The 20,236-nt window shown below is 38.3% G+C and overlaps 2 protein-coding genes across 4 annotated transcripts in view; one reads left to right on the forward strand and one right to left on the reverse strand.

The window, feature by feature from the left end:
• The first annotated feature begins 1,233 nt into the window (after window positions 1–1,233).
• On the forward strand, window positions 1,234–4,954 carry LOC102233496 (twist-related protein 2). The gene is made up of 2 exons (XM_005801241.2): window positions 1,234–2,011; window positions 4,717–4,954. The coding sequence occupies exon 1, from the start codon at window positions 1,482–1,484 to the stop codon at window positions 1,980–1,982; it is 501 nt and encodes a 166-aa protein (XP_005801298.1). The 5' UTR covers window positions 1,234–1,481; the 3' UTR covers window positions 1,983–2,011; window positions 4,717–4,954.
• Window positions 4,955–19,617: 14,663 nt separating this feature from the next.
• Window positions 19,618–20,236, reverse strand: part of LOC102216491 (histone deacetylase 4) — a 118,823-nt gene continuing 118,204 nt past the window's right edge. For all 3 annotated transcript variants that reach the window (XM_023336813.1, XM_023336814.1, XM_023336815.1), the window contains one exon: window positions 19,618–19,677. In XM_023336813.1, coding sequence (XP_023192581.1) covers window positions 19,638–19,677 — 40 coding nt within the window. In that variant the 3' untranslated portion in view covers window positions 19,618–19,637. The remainder of the gene's footprint in view (window positions 19,678–20,236) is intronic.

Below are 20,236 nucleotides of genomic sequence, written 5' to 3' on the forward strand. Positions count from 1 at the left end.
GAGAAAACAATGAAGTTCAACTCATACATTACTTTTTCTTAGAAACACTTGTTGATTAGAGATGAGGTGAACTCCTGTTTATGGTTGTGATGGTAGGCAAGAGGAAAAACAACATAAAATTAACTTCTTTTTAGGTTTAGGTAACCAGTTGTTTTCTTGTAACTGTGCCATAACTCACCAAGATCAGAAATCATCTTACTTGAATATCATGTTCTCTTGTATTTCCCATTTTGAAGAGTTACTTAAAGAAACAGGCCTCCCTCGGAAAACAAGAAGTTTTGAATGAGTTATCAAAAGGTCTTTGTTCAACATTTAATAAAATAACAAAATGCCTTAGCTGAATGTTGAACAGGAGCGGTTAGTGATTTTATTTTATCAAAGCACTTCATTCTTAATGTGGGATATTTTTTTTTATTTTTCAACGAATGAATTCAAATCAAATGTATTTGTCTAAACATTTCCGTGGAACCAGGAGGAGATACATTTATTACGTTTTTTCACCTTCACGCCACTGAGCAAGTTAGGGTTCAAATCAAAACAGGTGCAGTCAGCTGATGTGATAAAACCTGGAAAACACGTGCTGAGATTCTTCAGATGTTTTAATGTGAGCCACATGCGCGCTGCGTTTTTCTGCGTGGATAGACGACGCAGGACGCGGGTGAAGGGAGAGTCTGGAAGCGTGGCGCGCACACTGGAGAGAGCGGGCTGCTTGGTGAAAAAATCCTCCATCCTGTTTCCCTTTATCGCTTTAGGATCTGTGAAAGCCCACACAAGCGATTTGACTTGAATTTTAAGCTGGGTGCTTTTCCCCAGAACCCGCGCGTAAATCGCTCTCCAAGGTGCGCACCCTCCGACTAAAACACATCGTTACCAGCCAGTGGTATTCATGGAGGATTTTTTAATAAAATCTTATAAAGAAACTAGGTGCAATAAAATAAAATTAAGGATTCATATTTGATATATTTTTCAAAGAATATCACTTTAGATAGCGGAATAATTTAATGCATCGCTTTTTAATCTATTTTGGTTTATTGTGGGATTTGAAAAGAACAAGAAAATATCAGTTCTGTTTTATTGCTGAGGATAAACTAATTAAATAAGAGCAGGAGGGTCTTTAGCTTGTGACAGTGAATAATCTCCAGATACATAAAACCACCGCAGCCTCCTGCTCATCGGAGAGAGGCGCACCCAGGACTCACCCTCCGCCTCCGCCCACCAAACCCCTCCCCTTCCACCCTCAAAACTATTTAGCATCTGAAGTTGGGACAAAATTTCCAAAAAACATTTTTTTAGAACAAAAAAAAAAAACTTTCTGCGAGAGTAGACGCGGGCCTGCCGCCAGAGTGAGCTTCGGCGTGTTAGGAGAGCATCTCTAAAAGTTCTTCTCCTCCTTTCTAAGGATTTACATTTATCCTGTAACCACGGCTTCGAAGGTGGACACCGTTTTTTCCTCCCTGTCTCTACATTTCTTCAAGAAAGAAATGGAAGAGGGCTCCAGCTCCCCGGTCTCCCCTGTGGATAGTCTGGTGACGAGCGAGGAGGAGCCGGAGCGGCAGCAGAAGCGCTTCTCCAGGAAGAGGAGGCACAGCAAGAAGTCCGGAGAGGACAGCAGCGGGAGCAGCCCCGGTCCCGGGCCGGTGAAGCGGGGCAAGAAGCCCAGCCCGAGCAGCAGCCAGTCGTACGAGGAGCTGCAGAACCAGCGGGTCCTGGCGAACGTGCGGGAGCGCCAGCGGACTCAGTCTCTGAACGAGGCCTTCGCGTCTCTGCGCAAAATTATCCCCACGCTGCCGTCGGACAAACTGAGCAAGATCCAGACTCTGAAGCTGGCCTCCAGGTACATAGACTTCCTGTGCCAGGTGCTGCAGAGCGACGAGATGGACAGCAAGATGTCCAGCTGCAGCTACGTAGCGCACGAGAGACTCAGTTACGCGTTCTCGGTGTGGAGGATGGAGGGCGCCTGGTCCATGTCAGCATCCCACTAGCAGTCAGAGACAAACACAATGCCAAAGCGGTGGGTACACTGAGACCTGCGAGCGTTCAGCTTATTGCTCCAAATGTAATCGTTTCTATCATTTTCATCCATATTTTTCACTAAAATATGCTCAGACGCACGCATCCAGCTGACAGTAGATATTAAAAGAAATTGTGGGGTGGATTAAAAAGAACTTTAGGATTTGTTCCGATGAATCTTTGAGCTGCCAGAGTTTCTAATTGGGGATTTGTAGATCCGGCCCGAGGCAGAATCGAGCTAAGCAGCAACTTAGGGCCTCCAAACTTCCTGGGTCCCCAGCAGGCCTTCTCACATTCAAAAGCGCACATTTGTTTAAATTCACTCAGATTTTAAAAAGCAGCTCATTGTTATGATTTTCAAAACAGTCTGATAGATATTCTACCCCTCATAATTTGATTTTGTGCATAGAGAAGCAAGTAGCAGGTTGGGACTTCAGGTCACTTAAAAAGAAAATCTGTATTAAATTCATTAGGATTTGCAGAAATCTTTGAATAGCAAAAGGAAAATATTTCTTCATTTAGTTCGTGTTTTTTTAATTGTATTTTATTTTTAATTACTTTTAACTAGAAATTAAGAGGTCTGGAAAACATGAAAGTGTTTTAAAATGCTTGTGTTTCAATCGAAATGTATGAATATGAGAAACAGGAAGTGAATTACTAAACACAAAAATGATTAATTTATGATACAAAATTAAAATTCGGTATAAAGTAATGAATAAATCTATTAATAGAAAATATGACTGAAACAAACAAACAAACAAACAGCAATGAGAGTAATGAAAAATTCATCAAGTTCAGTGTTTTGATTTAAAATTTAAAATATGGAGATGTGATCATACATCACATATGAAAGTAATGAATATATAGATATTCAAAGGTAATATTCATCCTATCATCCATCCATCCATCCATTTGGATTGAATTATCTCCACTCAAACGCAGCTACACTTAATAACATCTCTGTCTATTTGACGGCTGTCTCTTTAAAAAACAAAAATACAGAGAAAAGGCTGTTAAAATTCATGGTCAGTGTTCATTGGTGGGAAATACAATGAACATGTTAGAAAAAACAGCAGTGCTGCTCTTTCTGTATGTTTTTTTATTATTATTATTTATTTTGAGAATTTTTTAACAAACTCCTAATAAGATTTCAATAAATAATAATAATAATAATAATAATAATAATAATAATAATAATAATAATAATAATAATAATAATAATAAGCTACCAGTTTAGTGTACTGATTAGTAAGATAAATAACTTTAGTGGACAATGTGACTGATGAACATTACTTAACTATAAGATATATTGCCTTCAATGTGAAACACACAAACTATGAATATGAAATCAGCGGTTTTGTGGTGCTTGGTGGGTGAAGGACTTCCCCCAAAATCAAATTGTGCTCAGGGCCCCACACAACCTTTGACCGGCACTGGCATCTTGTAACGGGTCTGCATCTGAATGCTGCAGCTTCTGATCTTCACTGAGCATCCAGGTCAGACATCTAGATAGTGAAGGTGCTATGCGTCCTGTTTCCAGCAGGAAATCACGATAAACCTGAAACTTGTACTTCTCTTCTTGACATGGGTGATAAAGGGGAGGGAGGGGATTTGAAATGCAGGAGTGCGCCGAGAAAGGAGAGCAGCAGCTGTGGTGCCATCACGGCTAATTTATATCCGCAATAGAGGCTTTTCCTGCGCGCAGACCGCAGGAATGGGCAGCTCGGCTGGACATGAAAAGTTCAAGCCGGTGCAAGACAATAAAAACAGAGGAACGCATTAACGAGCAGTCAGTCTGCGGTTACAGAGGACTTTTTAAAATGTAGATTTGCAGCCTTGTTGGTTTATGTTCTGGTTGTTCCCTTTTAACCAAACTTAAACTTATCTGTTCGTACACTTTGCTGTAGTGACATTTTAGGAAATGTTTTAATTGTCCCACAAATAGTCGTTCGTTGACTTCTTATTATGGTTGTTAAGGTTGGCCGGTCAGGCAAAAATAGTTGAAAATATTTTAGGCCATGTGAAGACAAAAAAATTGGGTCTTAATAAAGACATTAACTTTTTCGACACATTTAGACATCAATTATGAACGTGGTTAAACGTCTTTTCACCTTCCACTTTAACATTTCATTTTAGACCGAAGGGAATATAATCTAAAGGCCTATTTACAACTTTTGCTCGTGTTAAGGATGAAAAGGTGTCGCATGAGCTGCGCATTAGCCTAAAATCACATGTGATGATCATATCAGATAACAGTAAAATATATGTTTTACAGGCGGATTTTATTTGAATCCTGCCATTTAGCTAACCTTTCAAATTCAATAATAATAATATATTTTAAGTGAAACATAAAACATTATTTTTCGTAAGTATCATTTGTTGGGTTCAAACAATAAAAATCAAATCAGTCAGGTTGTTCTCTTCAGAAGAAAGATCTCTGAGCGCATTTGCATATTATTTGAGTGAGGCCATTAAAACCCCCGCAGGAACTGCTTTCTATTGTTTTAGGATTGTGCCTCAGGTGCCTTCTAATAAATTTGCAGCTGGACCAGTCACATAAAAAAACAGCCCATATGGTTTTACTCAGTTCAGGGGTTCATAATTGATTCATTAAGGACTTCCCGCTTTCTCTCAGAATTCAGATTGTGTGTATTTCAGTGCGCCTTAATGAGAATTTCTCTGTTCTTTTTTTTTTTTCTGTTTCAGACTGTTTGCTTCCGAATGATGTAAAAGAGATTATTGAAGAACTGATTGACCTCACAGGCCAAGGATGGAGCAGAGGCGTGATGTGGCCCACGAATTGGGTGTGTGTGAGTGTGTGTGGACGCAGATTCATCACACCGCGGAGGATAGAACGTTGCAAAGTGCGCAGCGGGCCAACACAGATCCGCCAGCTGTGCGCATTTACGGCCTGAACTCTCACTAAAGCCTTCCTTTAAAAAAACAAAAAAACATGGAGATTTATTTTGTTTTTCAAAGACTTTAAGCCAGATTCTGAATTTATATATAGATATATGAAAGCATATTGTACATATTTGTGTAACTATATCCTGTAAAGGGACCAATGCAATTCGGAGTCTTTTCGCTGCATGGGGTTTATTCCAACGACTTCCTTCTAAGTTCCGTCCAGTTTCCACTGTTGTTTTTGCTTATTTATTAAACGGGTATTTTTTCTAAACAACAACAAAAAAAATGTACTTCTGTGTTTTTTCACATATACTTAAAAACTCATTAAAATGTTCGGTTTAATAAGTTTGAATAAGAAAGTAGAACTGGCTCTCGTTGAAGGGATTTTTCCCTCTGTGTGTTGGGTGTGAGAAGTTGCCCTTTCCCCTCCCCTCTGCGCTTGTTATGGAAAGAAAACCCCGCAAAAAAAAAAAAAGAAAAAGAAAAACAGAGCCCATAAAGATCCAGCTTCATTAAGAGCGCAGGAAATAAAGTTCAGCCACATAAAGTGTTTGTGCGCTTTTAAAACCAGGCAATCAGTGTTTAAACTGCGACTCCTTCGACCGCAGATAAGGACAATAACTCCGCCTAAAGTTAAAAAAAAAAAGAAAAATAAATAAAAGACCTCAAAATTACGACTGAATAAATTCTTTTGAGTTTAAAACGTTCAGCTGTTTACATCCAGCTTTCCCAGACGTGGTGATACAATCTGAGCGTAAAACAGGAGCTCATTGTGAACGATGGGTTGCTGCTTTCAGGGACTGTCGGAGCTAAACGACGCTCTGGGACTGAAGCAAAAATAAAACTCCTATCTCACACACACTGAAGCTGTAGTATGAGATCATTTGGGAATTAAATACATTAATAATGCTGCTTTGAAATCATTTATTGTCCAGCTGGGACCTAAATGTGTTTTAGCCCCAGAGTGGACACACCAAACTTTTCCCACCTGCTGCTTTTGTGAGAATGCTGATATCTAACAACACTTAAATAATTAAAATTTTCCATGAACTACACATTAAACTGTTATTTTAATTTTTATTTATTTTATTTTTTTTGACAGCGGTATGCCAAACTACTGCTGTAAAATATAGAAATATATTCTGCAGGTTTGACAATTTTCTTTTTTCCAAATGCATCTCCACAGCATAAATAAGTAAGCTAGGGTTCAAAGTGGCTCTGTAGAACAACTTAAACACATTAATCTCTTGGCAGATCGACAGCATCTGACATGTTATTAGTATCAGCTGCTGGTCAAAACGGCAACATTTAGAGTCCAAGTCTCTCTTGCGATGTCAGACTCTGTCCTTCAGATTTCAGATGTTTGAATATTTCTGCTCAGTTCAGTTCAGTTTATGCAACAGCGCCAAGTCACAACAGATGTCACCTCAGGGGAGTTCACCAACAGGTCCAGTTCACCTCCAGTTTGCCAGTGCAGCTGAAACCATTCCAATGCATGTCTTTCCGATCCAATAGGATGAAGTGAAACTGAATCCTGCTTATGAAAATTAAAATCAGTTGATTTTGATCTCTAAGGAGCAGACAATAAATGACGTATCCCACTTAATGTATCCCACTGCAGAGAAGGATATATATATATATATAAACATAAATATATATCAAAGTACATTATGTAAAGATGATATGGGACCTTGTCCAGTGATTAAGGGAATAATAATGAAGAGAATACTTGCTGAAATAAGCTGCATGCTGCACAGAGCAGAGTGATGTTGTGCTCATGCACTCTGCTCTGCAGTCAGTCATTTGGGGGCATTTCTGGCTCCACAGCCTCACAGCTGAAAAGACTCCAGTGCTGCTCCAGCACACCTGAATTTATTTGCTTGTGATCAGACGTTTTGCAGTTTTTCTCCATTAATGGTCAGCTCATTTAAACTTTAGTATGTCCTAGAACTCGAGTCTGACATTCTTGCTTTATTATTCCGAGACGCGGTCTGAAATGGAGGGCTTCTCTGATTTATTGTGCGATTTTTTTATTTGCATTGCAGATTGTCATGGTAACGGGGGCCTCTTTTGGTTCTTGGGCTCCTTATTGGCCATATGTGCCCTTTACTCACATTATTTACAAATTTATCAGTGATATATTTGAGTGTGTAGGAGCAGGAGTTTCCAAGTGTCCAAATATTATGCATGAAGATGTGGTCAAGCTCTTTCACTTAAAAAAAAGGGATTTCCTCAGAAATAGGAAGTGATTTTTTTCTGCATTTCCTACTACAGTTGAAGCTGGAAGAAGAAAATTATCAATGAAATCATTCACAATAGCTTGTTAAAAACAGACGCAACAGTGTGCAATCACTCTCAGCTTGGTGGTCTCTGACGGTGCCAGGCAGCCCTTCCTACCAAGGCCGGCTTCATCCGTAGGAGCCCGTTTGATACCTGCTCATTATCCCGGGCCCGCACAGCTGAGCAGCTCACCCTGGGGCCAGTGCTCCAGTGGTGCGGGAGATCCAGATGTTTCCCGTAAAATCAGACGGAAAAAGCTACAAAACTTTAATTTGCAGTAAAAACGGGGGAATAAAGTAAAGGTTTACGCTCTGTGTGTCACCGATGGTACTCTGTGTTCGTTTGGTTCAGTGAAAAAAAAAAAAAACCCAAAGGTTAACCTTCCACCACTTTGGAGGGTGATGTGAGCCTGAGGAAACGCTGTTAGTGTGCCGTGCTGGCAGAGCCAAGAGTCAGCTGTGCTGGCTGCGATTGCTCCAGCACACAAAGCCCGAGACACGCAGGCTTCAGGTTGACCTGAAGTGTCGAGCACCTCGTTATTTTCCTTTTTTGTTTGTTCTGGGGGAATCATGTTTTCAAGAATCTATGACTACAAATGCCACAATCATAAAAAAGATTGAGGAGAAATAGACAGTGTGTTCTTACCTGGAGCTTAAAAGGTGAATTTCAGAATGTTATAGTCTATTTTTCAGAATTTTAAAGCCTTCCATAATTTTCTTTCCTGGGATTTACAGGGAACTCTTCTAGAACCTATAGGTACGTCCTCAGAACCTACACGGTGCTTTTCTCAATTTTGCAGCAGTTCCTCTGAACTTACAGTTTGCTTATTTTTAGTTATAGATTTCTTTCCAAAACTTACAGGGTTTCTTTAAACAACTTCTGCAACTGACTGGGTTCTTTCCGCAACTGACAATACAGGTTGATGGACCTTTGCAACTCTTTATCTTTTTGACATGATATAATTGATAATAATATAATCTATCATGCTCCAGAAAGAAGCTTATAATTTCCGGAAAAGCAACCTGTAGCTCGACCTGAGGAAATGACATAGAAGAACCTGTAGTTTGATGGAGGTTCTTAATAGAATTTGATTGTTACGCTTTTGATTTGTTAATACATTTCTGATTTTCTCATGAGCCTGTGTGGATTTTAGGCAATTCAAAATAAATTCAATTTTTGTATTGTAAGAACTATTATCCTGTCAGATTTGTGGAAGAGATGTTGGTGTTGTGTAATTATCTATAAGTTCTTTGGAGGGACAGCTGAACGTTCAGCCAAACAGTTCAGGTTTTCTTTACAAACTAAAGGAATCCTGAAAAATGTCCATTGAAATTGAAAGAATGCACAAAACAAAACACAGCAAATCACCTGTAAAGCATGATGGTGGAAGAGTGATGACATGGGTGGTTTGTTTTCAAACAGGACTGGAGCGTCTTTCACTTGCAAAAGCAGACTTGTACTCCTGTATTTACCCAAGAATTCTACAGTAAAATGTGGACCTGTCAAACAAAGTAGGCCATCAACAGGATAACAACCCAAACAAACCAACAATTTATAGTAGAATCTCTTAAAAATAAAATAATCAAGATGTTGCGGAGTCCTAGTCAAAGCTCAAACTCAAACTTTAAGAGAGCTGCTGATAAACAAATGCTGCAAATATTATTTAGCATTAGTCCAGCTAATTGATCAAGTCTCATGTCGATTGTGGCCCTTTATGATTCTTCATTGTGCTCATTATTCATGCAAACATTCTTGTTGATGAACTGAAATGCTGAGAAAGTGAGAAAAAACTGCAAGAAACTGAGAGAGAATCGGCATTTACCCTCCGCTCGTGCAGAGATCTGATCTATATCTTTATGCTCTCCCAAGAGAACATCTGCTATTTTCACATCACCCCCGCCTTTTGAAGCTGACTCTATGAAATCACTGAATGCTATAATACAAAGTCATCCTTTCATCTTAAGGCCTCATCTGGGGATTCTTTAGGCGACTGGGTCGGATTATATAGCTGTAAAGAATGTGAATGAAGAGAGCAATATTTCTTTTTCTATCTGAGTGACACATAATGATGTGTATTTCTAATATCTCTATACGAGACTGCATTTTATTATTTGGAGATAGCAGAAAAGCAAAATCCTTTATCTGCTTCAGTAATTAATAAATTAATCATTTTAATGTTTTCTGTTGAATCAAAGACCAACACTGACGTGATGAGATGACAGCGCTCACAAACAGAGAGCATGTGACTTACGTTGCAGTGATGTGGCCGAAGAAATAAATGCAGCTGGAAAGAATGGATCAAATGAAGGAAGGCCAGCTGGAAAACGTTTACGACTCAAAACCTTCCCAAGTCTTCACTGTTTGACAGGAGAACAACACAGAATATACAAGAAATCTGACTAACCTGTGGTCAGTCTCTCAGATGCATGCAGTGTTTTGATGATCCTGCGGGACAAATCCCATTCTGATGCAAAAGTTAGTGGTAGAATAAAAGAAAATGCAAGCCAGAGTATTTGCCACTAGTGAGGCAGAACTTTAGCCCAGGTGAGAATATAAGGGAAGGCGTCTGTTTATAAAGTAACAGGCTGACTTTCCCTTCGTCTTCCACTGCAGGTCATTAACACAAGTGATGACTGCAGGGGTCACCAGAGGTTCCCAGGTCACGCCAATCCAGGAATCTGAAGGCTTCACCTCCCTCGTGGGAGAAAGGAGCCAGGCGGATTCAGGTAGCTGCTGAATTATTGATCCAGCAGATGGGCAGAGCTGTCAGAATCAGATCAAATGCAAAGGGTTGACACAGCTGGGCGGTTCAGCTAAAGTCGGAAGGAAGTTTCCAGTTCCAGTCTTCTACTGAAAGCCTCCTAGTGGTAGAGCTTGAAACATGCAGCATTTAGATAAGACCTTTAATGTCACTGAAAATACTCTGACATTTGAAAGTGGTGCAGGATGTGATTAACCTAATAGAAGGCGTTACTTTCATACTTACCTTTTTCATCTTTTGCATCTGTAAGGAGCTGAGATTCACCGTCTTTCAGTGTCCATGAGACAAGGGTTAGTCCTTCCAGCATTAAAAGCTCAAGAGAGCAAGAGAGAATACAAAACATCAAGTGCTTTCCAATTAAAAGGAACATATGAAAATTTCAAACCCACCTAAGTTTCCTTAGTACTTTTCAAAAGTCAGGCTGTCCATTAGGTATTTAAAAGTCAATAGTCTTTCAGAGTTTTTTTTAAACTCATTTCTAGTACAACACCTGGCTCTGAGAGCATTAATCAAATTCTGCTGAAAAAAAGAAAAATGTAAAAGAGAAGCACAAATGAAAAGGCCAGAAATGCCGATGTCATATAAAAATGTATTTCAAAAAGTTGACATCCCTAAAATCTGACATTAAGTACATTACGACAAAAAGCTTCAATGTATTTTTGTTTTCAGTGAGAGAACAACGCAAGGTAGTGCATATCTGAAGTGGAAGTTTTTTGTTGTTATTTTTTTTCAAGTAAAAAAAAAATCTAAAAAGTGTGGCATGCATTTGTTTCCCTTAATACTGAAATTTCTCTGCCTACTTTCCACATGCAGAGCTGGACAATTATACTGATACTGGTTTGCAAAATAGCTCAAGCTCAGCTGGTCTGAATGAACATTAATTTTTCAAGTCTTTCCACAAACTTTTAAACAGATACAGATCTGGATTTGTCCTGCTGGAAAGTCAACCTTCAGCCCTGTCTGAAGACTTAGCAGCCTTTAGCAGGTTTTCTTCCATAATTTCCCTGCATTTAGCTCCTTAATCTTTCAAACAACTATAGCTTCCTCGGTCCTACTGAAGAACCACATCCCCCCTGCATGATGAAACCACCACCATCTTGTTTTCTGCCACACACTTTTTGTTGTATGCAGGCCAGAAAGTTTTATTCAGAGCAGCTTCTTCTACATGTCCTCTGGTGGTAGATTGTAAACGTTACTTTTTATGACAGTCTGTCAATAAAGGCCAGATTTGTGGTGTACCCAACTAACCCTATTCAATTTAATTTATTTTAAAAGCACATTCAAAAACAACAAATGGTTCCCCAAAGTGCTGCACATCCAGAGAATAAGTAAAAATAGCCAAAGTCAAAATAGATACAAACCATGTTAAGCAACTCATACAAAAGAACAATGCCAGGGAAAAAAGATGATTCTTCTAACAAAGTTAAAAGAAGTGAGGGGAACACTGGGAAGTCTGACTCTGCAAAAACCCAAACACCCCTGGGTGAAGGCCAGACTAACCCCAGAAAATAATGTGTTACAGTAAACAAGGTGGGAAATCTGGTTTGACAAAATGATCTTGATTTTGGTCATTGGAAGTTGGAAAAAAAAGCTTGTTTTTACTAGAGAGCATCTTAGGTTGTTGTGTGAATTCACCCCTAGATTGGTAATTAAAACCTAACAGTACTCAGTTATTAGGGCTATTATTACTTAGAACTCACAGTACAAGTATTTGTTGTACATATTCTTCCACTTGACATATGGATCTTTGCACTACCAAGACTCCATATGAGCCTCATTTATGCTCTTTTCCTGGTTTGTCTGTCCGAGTCTAAAGCCACATCTTGTTAGGTTTTACAGTTGTGCAATATCTTTTCCCGTACAGCTGACTGAGTTATGGTCATGTGCTGTACTAAATGTAAGTAAGAAAGCAGTCAGAGTCATTGAAGAAAGTCTGAAGAAGCATCAATCAAGACCACCTTAGATTAAAATAGAGTGGAAGTGGAAGGTAAATATGAAGGAATAGTGGATGTGTGAAGACTTTCCAAAGCTGTGTAGATGTTAAATCGAACTGCAGGCTGAACACCCATAGCAGCAAGATGAGCAAGCTTAGCCCAGCTCACTGCTACTGTGCATCAAACGTTCAAGTTGGACTGAAGGAAAAATAGCAAAGTCTTCCCGGCCGTTCCACTGAACCAGATTCAGAATAAAAAATTTGGCTAGAGCAAATGGCTAAAATTTGTTCTTGAGTCCGAGTTAGTGTTGAAAATTCAAATCCAACAGTTTTTATTCCCTTCTTGTCTAGAAAAATCTCTCCTTGAAAGAATCTGTTTACGAGTGTTGATGATCCGAATTTGATCCTAATAACTCTTCTATAATTACTTTGGCTTGTCATTCACGCAGCTGGCCGAAGCCCCACGAGCCCGTTAGGGATTTACTCCAACTTGCAATTAAGACGTGTGGTGATGAGCACATCTGGGGGATGGAGGCCTTTTCCCTGCGCCCGAGCGGCCACGTAATAACAGAGCTAACTGATAGCGACTGACGCTGCAGGAGGATGAGCAGCGCCGCCACAAACCATAATGTCACTGCGGTCAGAGCAGAGATAAAATAGATATGCCTTTTTGTTGTGGGGAATGAGGCAGCCATTTTTGCCCGTTGAATTTCCGAACAAGACGCCTCCACCTCTTCTCTGACCCGAGCTAACTGGGGGCGCAGGTTTGGGGAGCCTATGGTGAGCAGTCTGTGTGTCACCTCACTGTTGTTAGAGCATCTGCAGCCACAGAGGAACCATAAAAAGAGCACATACCTAGCTTTACTGTCCCCAGAGCTCTGCAGTCTCTCCCGGACGGTAAATATTATCCCTAAGGTCTCCATTTAACCTTTTTCACCCGAAGACCTCGAGACGTGCTCTTCCTCGTTTGCCTTCAACGCTGCGTTGGTGTCTCAAATCTTTGTGATTTACGGAGATTGTGACAAAACAACCAAAAGTCAGCAGCGGCCTTATTTACACGGTTACGCACTAAATTCAGCGTTTGACTGAAAGCAGAGGAATGTGTTTATTTGAGGGGAAGGAGGGCTGGATTGGTTTTGTTTGCTTTTCGGCTGTTGTCTCAGCGTCAGCTCCGCCACCAACAGGGGTTCACTGCTGTTTATTTGGACACCAGCTCTGACCTCTGACCTCTCCAAATGTGGGGCTGATCCTGTTCACAGCTACTGTGTTGCCAATAATTATTCCTACTGGAGAAATATTCTGTTTTATATGTAAACAACAGTTTATAGGTCTCACAGGGGGAAGCAGTTTTATACAATTAGTTAAACTCAAAAACTACATTTCTTCTCATCAAGCTTCAGATCAAAAGAGTTCAGGTGTTTTCACACCTGATAATCCAGTAGACTCAGTTTGATTGGGGACTAAAATTGCAACATTTGTTACATTTTCAGCTGTTGTGTCAAATAAACCAAACTCTTTAAAAATAACTGTTCCCCCTCCTCCCATGTGGTGGCGCTACACCAATAACCACTGAAGGAAACGACACAATAAGTTGTGTAGGCGGGAGGCTGTTTGGACTTGCACCACTTCCCTTCAGCTTGGTGAAAAAAATCTTTTAAGTTTCCTTCCTTTCTAAATATTTCCCGAGTGATTTTGGTGTACCAAAAATAATCTTTGCTTTAAGAGTTGCAACATCATCTAAGCTTTTTGCGGTGGAGAAATTAAATCTGTTTACTAAGAATTCACATGAGAATAATAGTTGGGAGAAGAACCTGAAAGAGAGTAAGAAACAGAAAAGTGAAGCTTATTCATCCAGAAATTCAAATATCTTCCTTTGAATTGATTTAAATTTTTATTTTTTAAAACAAACCTGTGCCTTTAGGAAGCCATTTGATCCCAATATGAATACTGAAAAGAATGCAAAATAGATCAACAAAACAAATGTCAAGGATGGACTTGAAGACAGTATGAACAGCTGTACAAAAAAAAGAAAAGAAAAATACAAACAAGAGTGGCCACAATTCCTCTAAGAGATGTAATAGTGCGCTCAACAGTTTTCACAAATGCTGATTGTCAGTTGTTGCTGCCAATGGACGTTTGGGGGGCAATTTGTTTTTTTTTATAGAAGGCCAGATTGGCTTCAAGTGTTTTGTTTTTTTTTCTTGAATTTTGAAGTGCTAGTGGTCTGTGTTTATATTAATCAGTTGGGAAATAGACAGAGAGAAAGGGAGCAGGGATTTTTTTCTTTTAAAGAAAACAATTTGCAACTGCATTTTCTATTTACCAAGGTTATCTTTGACATCTGAAAAATTTAAATGTGGGTGTAAGAGATGAATGTTCCTCAGGATGTTCACATTTTAAACTATCACTTAAAGAAAAAGACACACACAATACAGTCTGTTTTCTTTGTCCAAAAAGAATACTTTTATATTATACATGTCAAAGACAATTTTTTAGAGTAAAGGTTTTCCCAGAAAAATGTACTATTTCTGTAACAACGGCAGAACAAGTCAAAAACATAACCAATAATAATAATAAAAAAACAAAGAGTATGCATTTTATACATATGTAAACCTGGAACAGCTTGTTTTTGAAGCACAGTGGTCATGTACAGAAAACTGGCTTTTTGATTTGTTTCTTAGTGGAATGGACGACTGTAACAAGGAGCTTTAAAAACGTCCAGATGTGACAAAGACCCTAATCATCACCAAAGTGCACTAAAAAGGATAAAAATGTCCTCTGAATGTCACATCTTACACAGATTTATAACAAAGCCTCCTTCTGTTGCTGCGGTTTACAAAGCGCCCCACTGGAACAGCTTCTACATAAATACAATCAAATCTAAGGTTAGATACTGACTCTACAACTCCAGGTGTGATGACTCCATATGCTACAGGTAAAAAGCACCCAAAGTCCACCTGAACATGAAGTAAAAGCGATCAGACAGTTTGGATACAGTGAAAGTACTAATGTCCTTCAGTGCTGGTATGTGACCTGGGACGGACGGACGGACATGCAGACAAACAACATGCAGAGAGAAAAGAAGAATGAAGTGAAGTTCGGTGAGACCACCCGAATGAACTCAGTTCTCTGAGCTGTTAGAGTCAAAATAAAAGCAGGTCAGCCTCTGAATAAATGGTCACTAATAAAAAAGGAATGTCGTGTTTTTTTTCTCCTTTTCTTTTCGGTAACTGGACATTGTTTTTAAGACTAACTGTGAAGACAGACAGCGCTAGTTTTGGCTGCGTTAGAGAAACCAAAACATAAAGCAGCAGCAAAAGCCGCAGGAGTTCTGGGAAGGTTCTCCTCCAGTGAGTCAACGCGTGCAGCGATGTCCTCGGATCCAGCGTGAGGTCACGTTCACCCCAGCCCGACCTCGGTCACCTCTGTATACATTCGATATGCACTCGATAAGCAGGTCCAGAGCTACAGAAGAGCTCAAAACAGTGTGAGTTTTGATTAAAAAATGGGAATGTAAAGAGACGTATAAAAACTGATGTCAACCAACATCCTGCTGCAAAGGTCCTCTCAGATCTGCTTCTAGTTTATAAAAAGCTATTTACATTTAAACTGTTATTTAACTTTATTAAGAGGTTAAATAAAAATATGTATTAATTTCATTCCTCTTGTTAAGCATGTAGCTTTTAATTTCCAGAATCGGACATGATTCAAGCCCCTGGAGATCAAATACATTCAGTCCAAATGCAAAAAAAAGAAGAAGTTGTGCTGAAATGTTGCTAATCAGCAGATTTTATCCCACGGTAATACGTTTGTAAAAAAATTATATCTGACAGTTAATTTTTTTGGTTTTTGCTAGTTAAGACAAAAAAAATATTCTGCTTTGGTCTTTTAGACCGGAGAGCTATAAATCCAAATAAAGGAAATTAATGCCTGCAAAATCAACAAAAGTGATTTAAAAGTATTCTGGTAAAAAAAGAAAACTTATTACAAACAATCAGTGAATCACACAGGAGGACAAATTTACCCTTCAGTCTTCAGGATGACACTAGAAACCTTAAAGGGTCAGTTCAGAGTTTTATCATTGGGGTTCTGTGGACAGTTTATGAGCAGTTAGTGTCCGTCCTACAGCAGACGGCTCTCTCATTGGGTAAGTGATAAAGAATCCAACCATACAGATGAGTCTACAGCTAAGTCAAGAAGAAAGTGGATTTGTGCCATCAAAAAAAAAACAAAAAAAATAACTAGTGGCTCTAAAAAGTGTCAATTAGGTTTTTGTATCCCAACAAAAGAAAGTAACTATCATTTTAAAAAATGTTCTACCTTTAATTTGGGATATTTCCTGATCAGTTTCACTGTAGACAAACCAACAAATCTATCAGGGTGAAAACAACATAGTTACATTAATGTGCATATCTAATACTTTCCAAACCTCTTATTAATTTAATGTCAGGATTCTTTTTAATTTAATTTCAGGATTCCCAACAATTATAAATAATCTGATGAATTTTAAATAAAGCTCAGATGTCCTGGTGAGATATTTCTGAGAGTTGCTTAAATATTTTGCAATCAAAATGGCCTATTTTTTATTTTTGCAAAGGTATCAGTCAGGAGCAGAGCAAAAAACGAAAATTCACTGCATTTTTAATATATATTTAAAATGCAGAAATAAGACTACTCACAAACCATTGAAGAAGCTGAGGGAATTTCTATTAATTCATTTTATCTTAAATAAAACATTGAAACCTGCTTAAATCCTCTGAATCTAGTGGCAAACTTGAGCTGCAATGTGCTTGGCACAAAAATACAATCACCAAATTAACACCATATCTTCAATGAGACGTGGCGACAGCATCATGATGTGGAATTACTATTCCTCACATAAAACTGGGACTTTTATCAAGGTGGATGAAGGAATGAACAACTCTACATACCAAAAATGTTCAGGTGTCAGCTCGAAAGCTGAAGAGGGATTTTACTTACAAGCACAAACTAAAATAAGAAAAATGAAGAGGCGGAATAAATTGGAATGATCTAATCTATAGGTGAGCACATTTCTACAGGTAATTTTCTCCCCAACATATATTATTTTATCTTATATTTTCAGATTGTACATCATATTAAAGTTGTAATATGTTTTAAAAACGGCTCATTAAGGTGCTGGAGCTTTAAGAGCTTGTTTTCACTTTTTAGATCGACTTCACTTTACAAATGTTAAAATCTGATCACTGCCTTCTGCAGGTAAGACTGACTGCTCATATCTATCAAAAAAACTAACGCTTAAAAAAAACAAGAAAGTGGAAAAATATGGGGCAGAAAAAAACAACTAATTTCTAACTGATAATTTCAGAATGGTAAATTGAAATCCTACAAGTACAGACAAACATACAGCATCAGAAACATGGAATGACACAAATATGTGCATGAATATGTGAGGCATACTGTAACAGTGTTTGTGGTACCCATCAGATAAATAAAAGCGATAAATCATCACTTGTGAAAGACGAGTAAAACAGACAGAAAACGCTGCTAGAAACGTTAACAGTGACCAAAGACAGCCAAGGTGCTTCAGTAACAACGTTAAAAGGGGTCGGCTGCACATACGACCGATAGAAACCATCAGTGTTGTTTTTTTAAACAAGATCAAAGTGTTCAGTATGTATAGATATATAATATACTTTCTTTTATATATAAATCTACTATAAACAGACAGTAAATACACAATTATCCATCATTTTACAAAGTAGAAACATTTGTATCCCAACATTCCCACCCTACCCACCCCCCCAAAAAAAATCCATAAACCCAGAAATGTTTTCATACAACATCCACTACAAAACAGAGTTTGAACCCTCACCTGTTGTGAAGTATGTCAGCTTTACAAAGTAACAGAGAAAAACTGTGAATAATGAACACGAAAAGTCATCAAAGGTCACAGAAGAGCAACAAAACCAATGAGCTTGTTGATGTTGGTGGCAGGAATCCTGAGCAGATCAACCACAGTTCAGAGAATTAGAAAAACAAAAAAATGTCAGAAGGGAGTTTTTCCAAAAGATAAGAGAAAAAAAAGATGGATGATTAAAAACTGATACAGAAAAGTTGCACCAAGCATGGTGTCCGAAATTAAAAGGTGCGAAGTATAATCATTTAAAAATATTTCCATATTTATGATCCTAAAACTAAACATAATCCTGGATTTCAAATGTTTCTGCTGTAGCAGTCTATTTTATTGTCTATCCACAGATTGCAGCCAGCAGAATAAATGAAGGAATACTTTTTTCCCCCATCACTTTTAAACAAGAAAACATTTTGGCCTTAAAGTGGTGTTCATTTTACAGCTTCTTACTATTTGAGAAAACTTTGAAGCAACTAAAGGCATGAATCCCAGTTGATCTGTTTGTAACATCATTTTACCACATGACATTGCTTTTTAGAGGCATAAAAAACAGAGGGAGGAAACATAATATCTAAACCAATTAATATTTCAACAGGCTTAATAATGAACAATCATAACTGATGTGCGCTGCTTCATATTGATGATGAAAAACTTGAGTTTCAGTGTATTTGGACAGACTGAGATGTTCACCAACCTGCTAAACAGCACCTGACATTTGGATAGCAGATGTGCTTCTAACAAGGACCTAAAGATGTTAAACCAGCTGCGAGAGGAACAGCAGCTCCAGATCACCCCTCTGGAAAATCCCAGGTGGGATGGTAAAAACAAATTGGCCCAGACGAGAGTAATTACACTCCTCGATAATCTTTAAAAAGTGACACAAATTCTACCGTAGAAACTGTCACTGCCAGTCTGTGTGTGGTAAACAGCAGAAGCTAGATAATTTTGGCTTCAGTATTGTCTAATAAAGAAGATTTTAGATTTTATGGTAAAAAAAAGAAAGACATTACAGTCTCTCCTTTTAAGTCTTCTTACACTCATCTCTTACTTCTGGGTGAGAACTACCTTCAAAGATGTGACAAAGGGAGAGAAAAAAGCAGAAATGGAGGGAAAGACAGTAGGCTGGTAGCAGAGTAATAAAGGTCAACATGCCAACGTCCTCAAGTCTATGTGCCGGAAACATGCAGGCACCTCTTGTCTTGCCAGGACAGAAATTTCTGAGAAGATTTCTTGATCCAAAATCCATTTTTAAGGCAAAGCTCTTTAAGAGGAGCTCAACAGAAAATCCACTAATTAAAAAACAAAACAAAACAAGGCACAAACATCTGTTACTCTCTGAATCCTTGAATCTTCTGTAACTTTACGTAGGAAAAATGCAGAATATTCAACACGCTGACACCTTGAAAAAGCAGGAGTCCATCCTTTAGTGCAGAGTCACATTAACAACAGCTAAGGTGGTTTTGATAAATCACAAAAAAACAAACAAACAAATAAAACATTAGAAGTAGACGACTGCTGTAGGTCTGGTACAGTTCAGACTGGCAGTCAAAATGTACAAGTTTAGTGTTTTTAAAAAGCACTGGAGGCTGTCACTGTAAAATAACTGGCTCTTGTGTCCAACACGGTTAATGCTACCGCCCTGTGTGCAACTAACTGGTGTAAGCTCATCTTCTGCTGTCTGGTTCCTCTGCAAGAGCCACTTTTGTCAATTCCTGGTTTCATACCAGAGAGAAAAAGGTCTGATCGTTTCCAACGACGGTGAAACAAAGGAATCTACTAGGAATCCAGGATGAGGACCGATTCAGCGCTGAACACTGGTCTTAGTGGTCAAAGGCTAACCATGTTTATTTTTTTTACATGGGAGCTTCCTCTTCCATCGGCTCCTCTTCAGCCCTTAGAAAGAGAACACCATAAGGAGAGAAATGTCACACACAGCATTGTAACATTTTGTGAACTTATAATCTTTCATATTAATATCATATTTCAGGCATGTTTTGTAGTTTTACAGTATTATTAGTTCTTAATTTTAAGATATAAAGACCTTCAGTATGTTTTGCTGCCTAATTATCACTTTATTTTGAGATGAAATCTTTTGTTATTGCTACTACAGTTTCATTATTATAACATTTCTAGCCAATTTTACCATAATAGCTTTTTGTTACATGCCAATATCACAAACTTGTTTTGTATTGAGAGTATTGCTGTTAACAAGGTAAATCATTTTTAATACCCCATTATGTTGAGAAAAATATCTCAAAACTAGTCTTATAATCTTAATAAGACTAAACTAGTCTTGTTGCAACAACAGTTTAATAATCTACAAATCTTGACATAATGAGATCTAATGCTTATTTTCTCAAGATAATCTTTAATATGTTCTTATGTCAAGATGAAACTTGGTTTTATTTTTCAGGTCGTTATTTCATGTATTTATTGCACTGGCCATGTTAAC

The sequence above is a fragment of the Xiphophorus maculatus genome, chromosome 7 (genome assembly GCF_002775205.1).
Source record: "Xiphophorus maculatus strain JP 163 A chromosome 7, X_maculatus-5.0-male, whole genome shotgun sequence".
NCBI classification, from domain to species: domain Eukaryota; kingdom Metazoa; phylum Chordata; class Actinopteri; order Cyprinodontiformes; family Poeciliidae; genus Xiphophorus; species Xiphophorus maculatus.

Excerpts from the sequence above, each read along its gene's own strand:
- LOC102233496 (XM_005801241.2), top strand. The coding sequence starts at position 1,482 with ATGGAAGAGGGCTCCAGCTCCCCGGTCTCCCCTGTGGATAGTCTGGTG.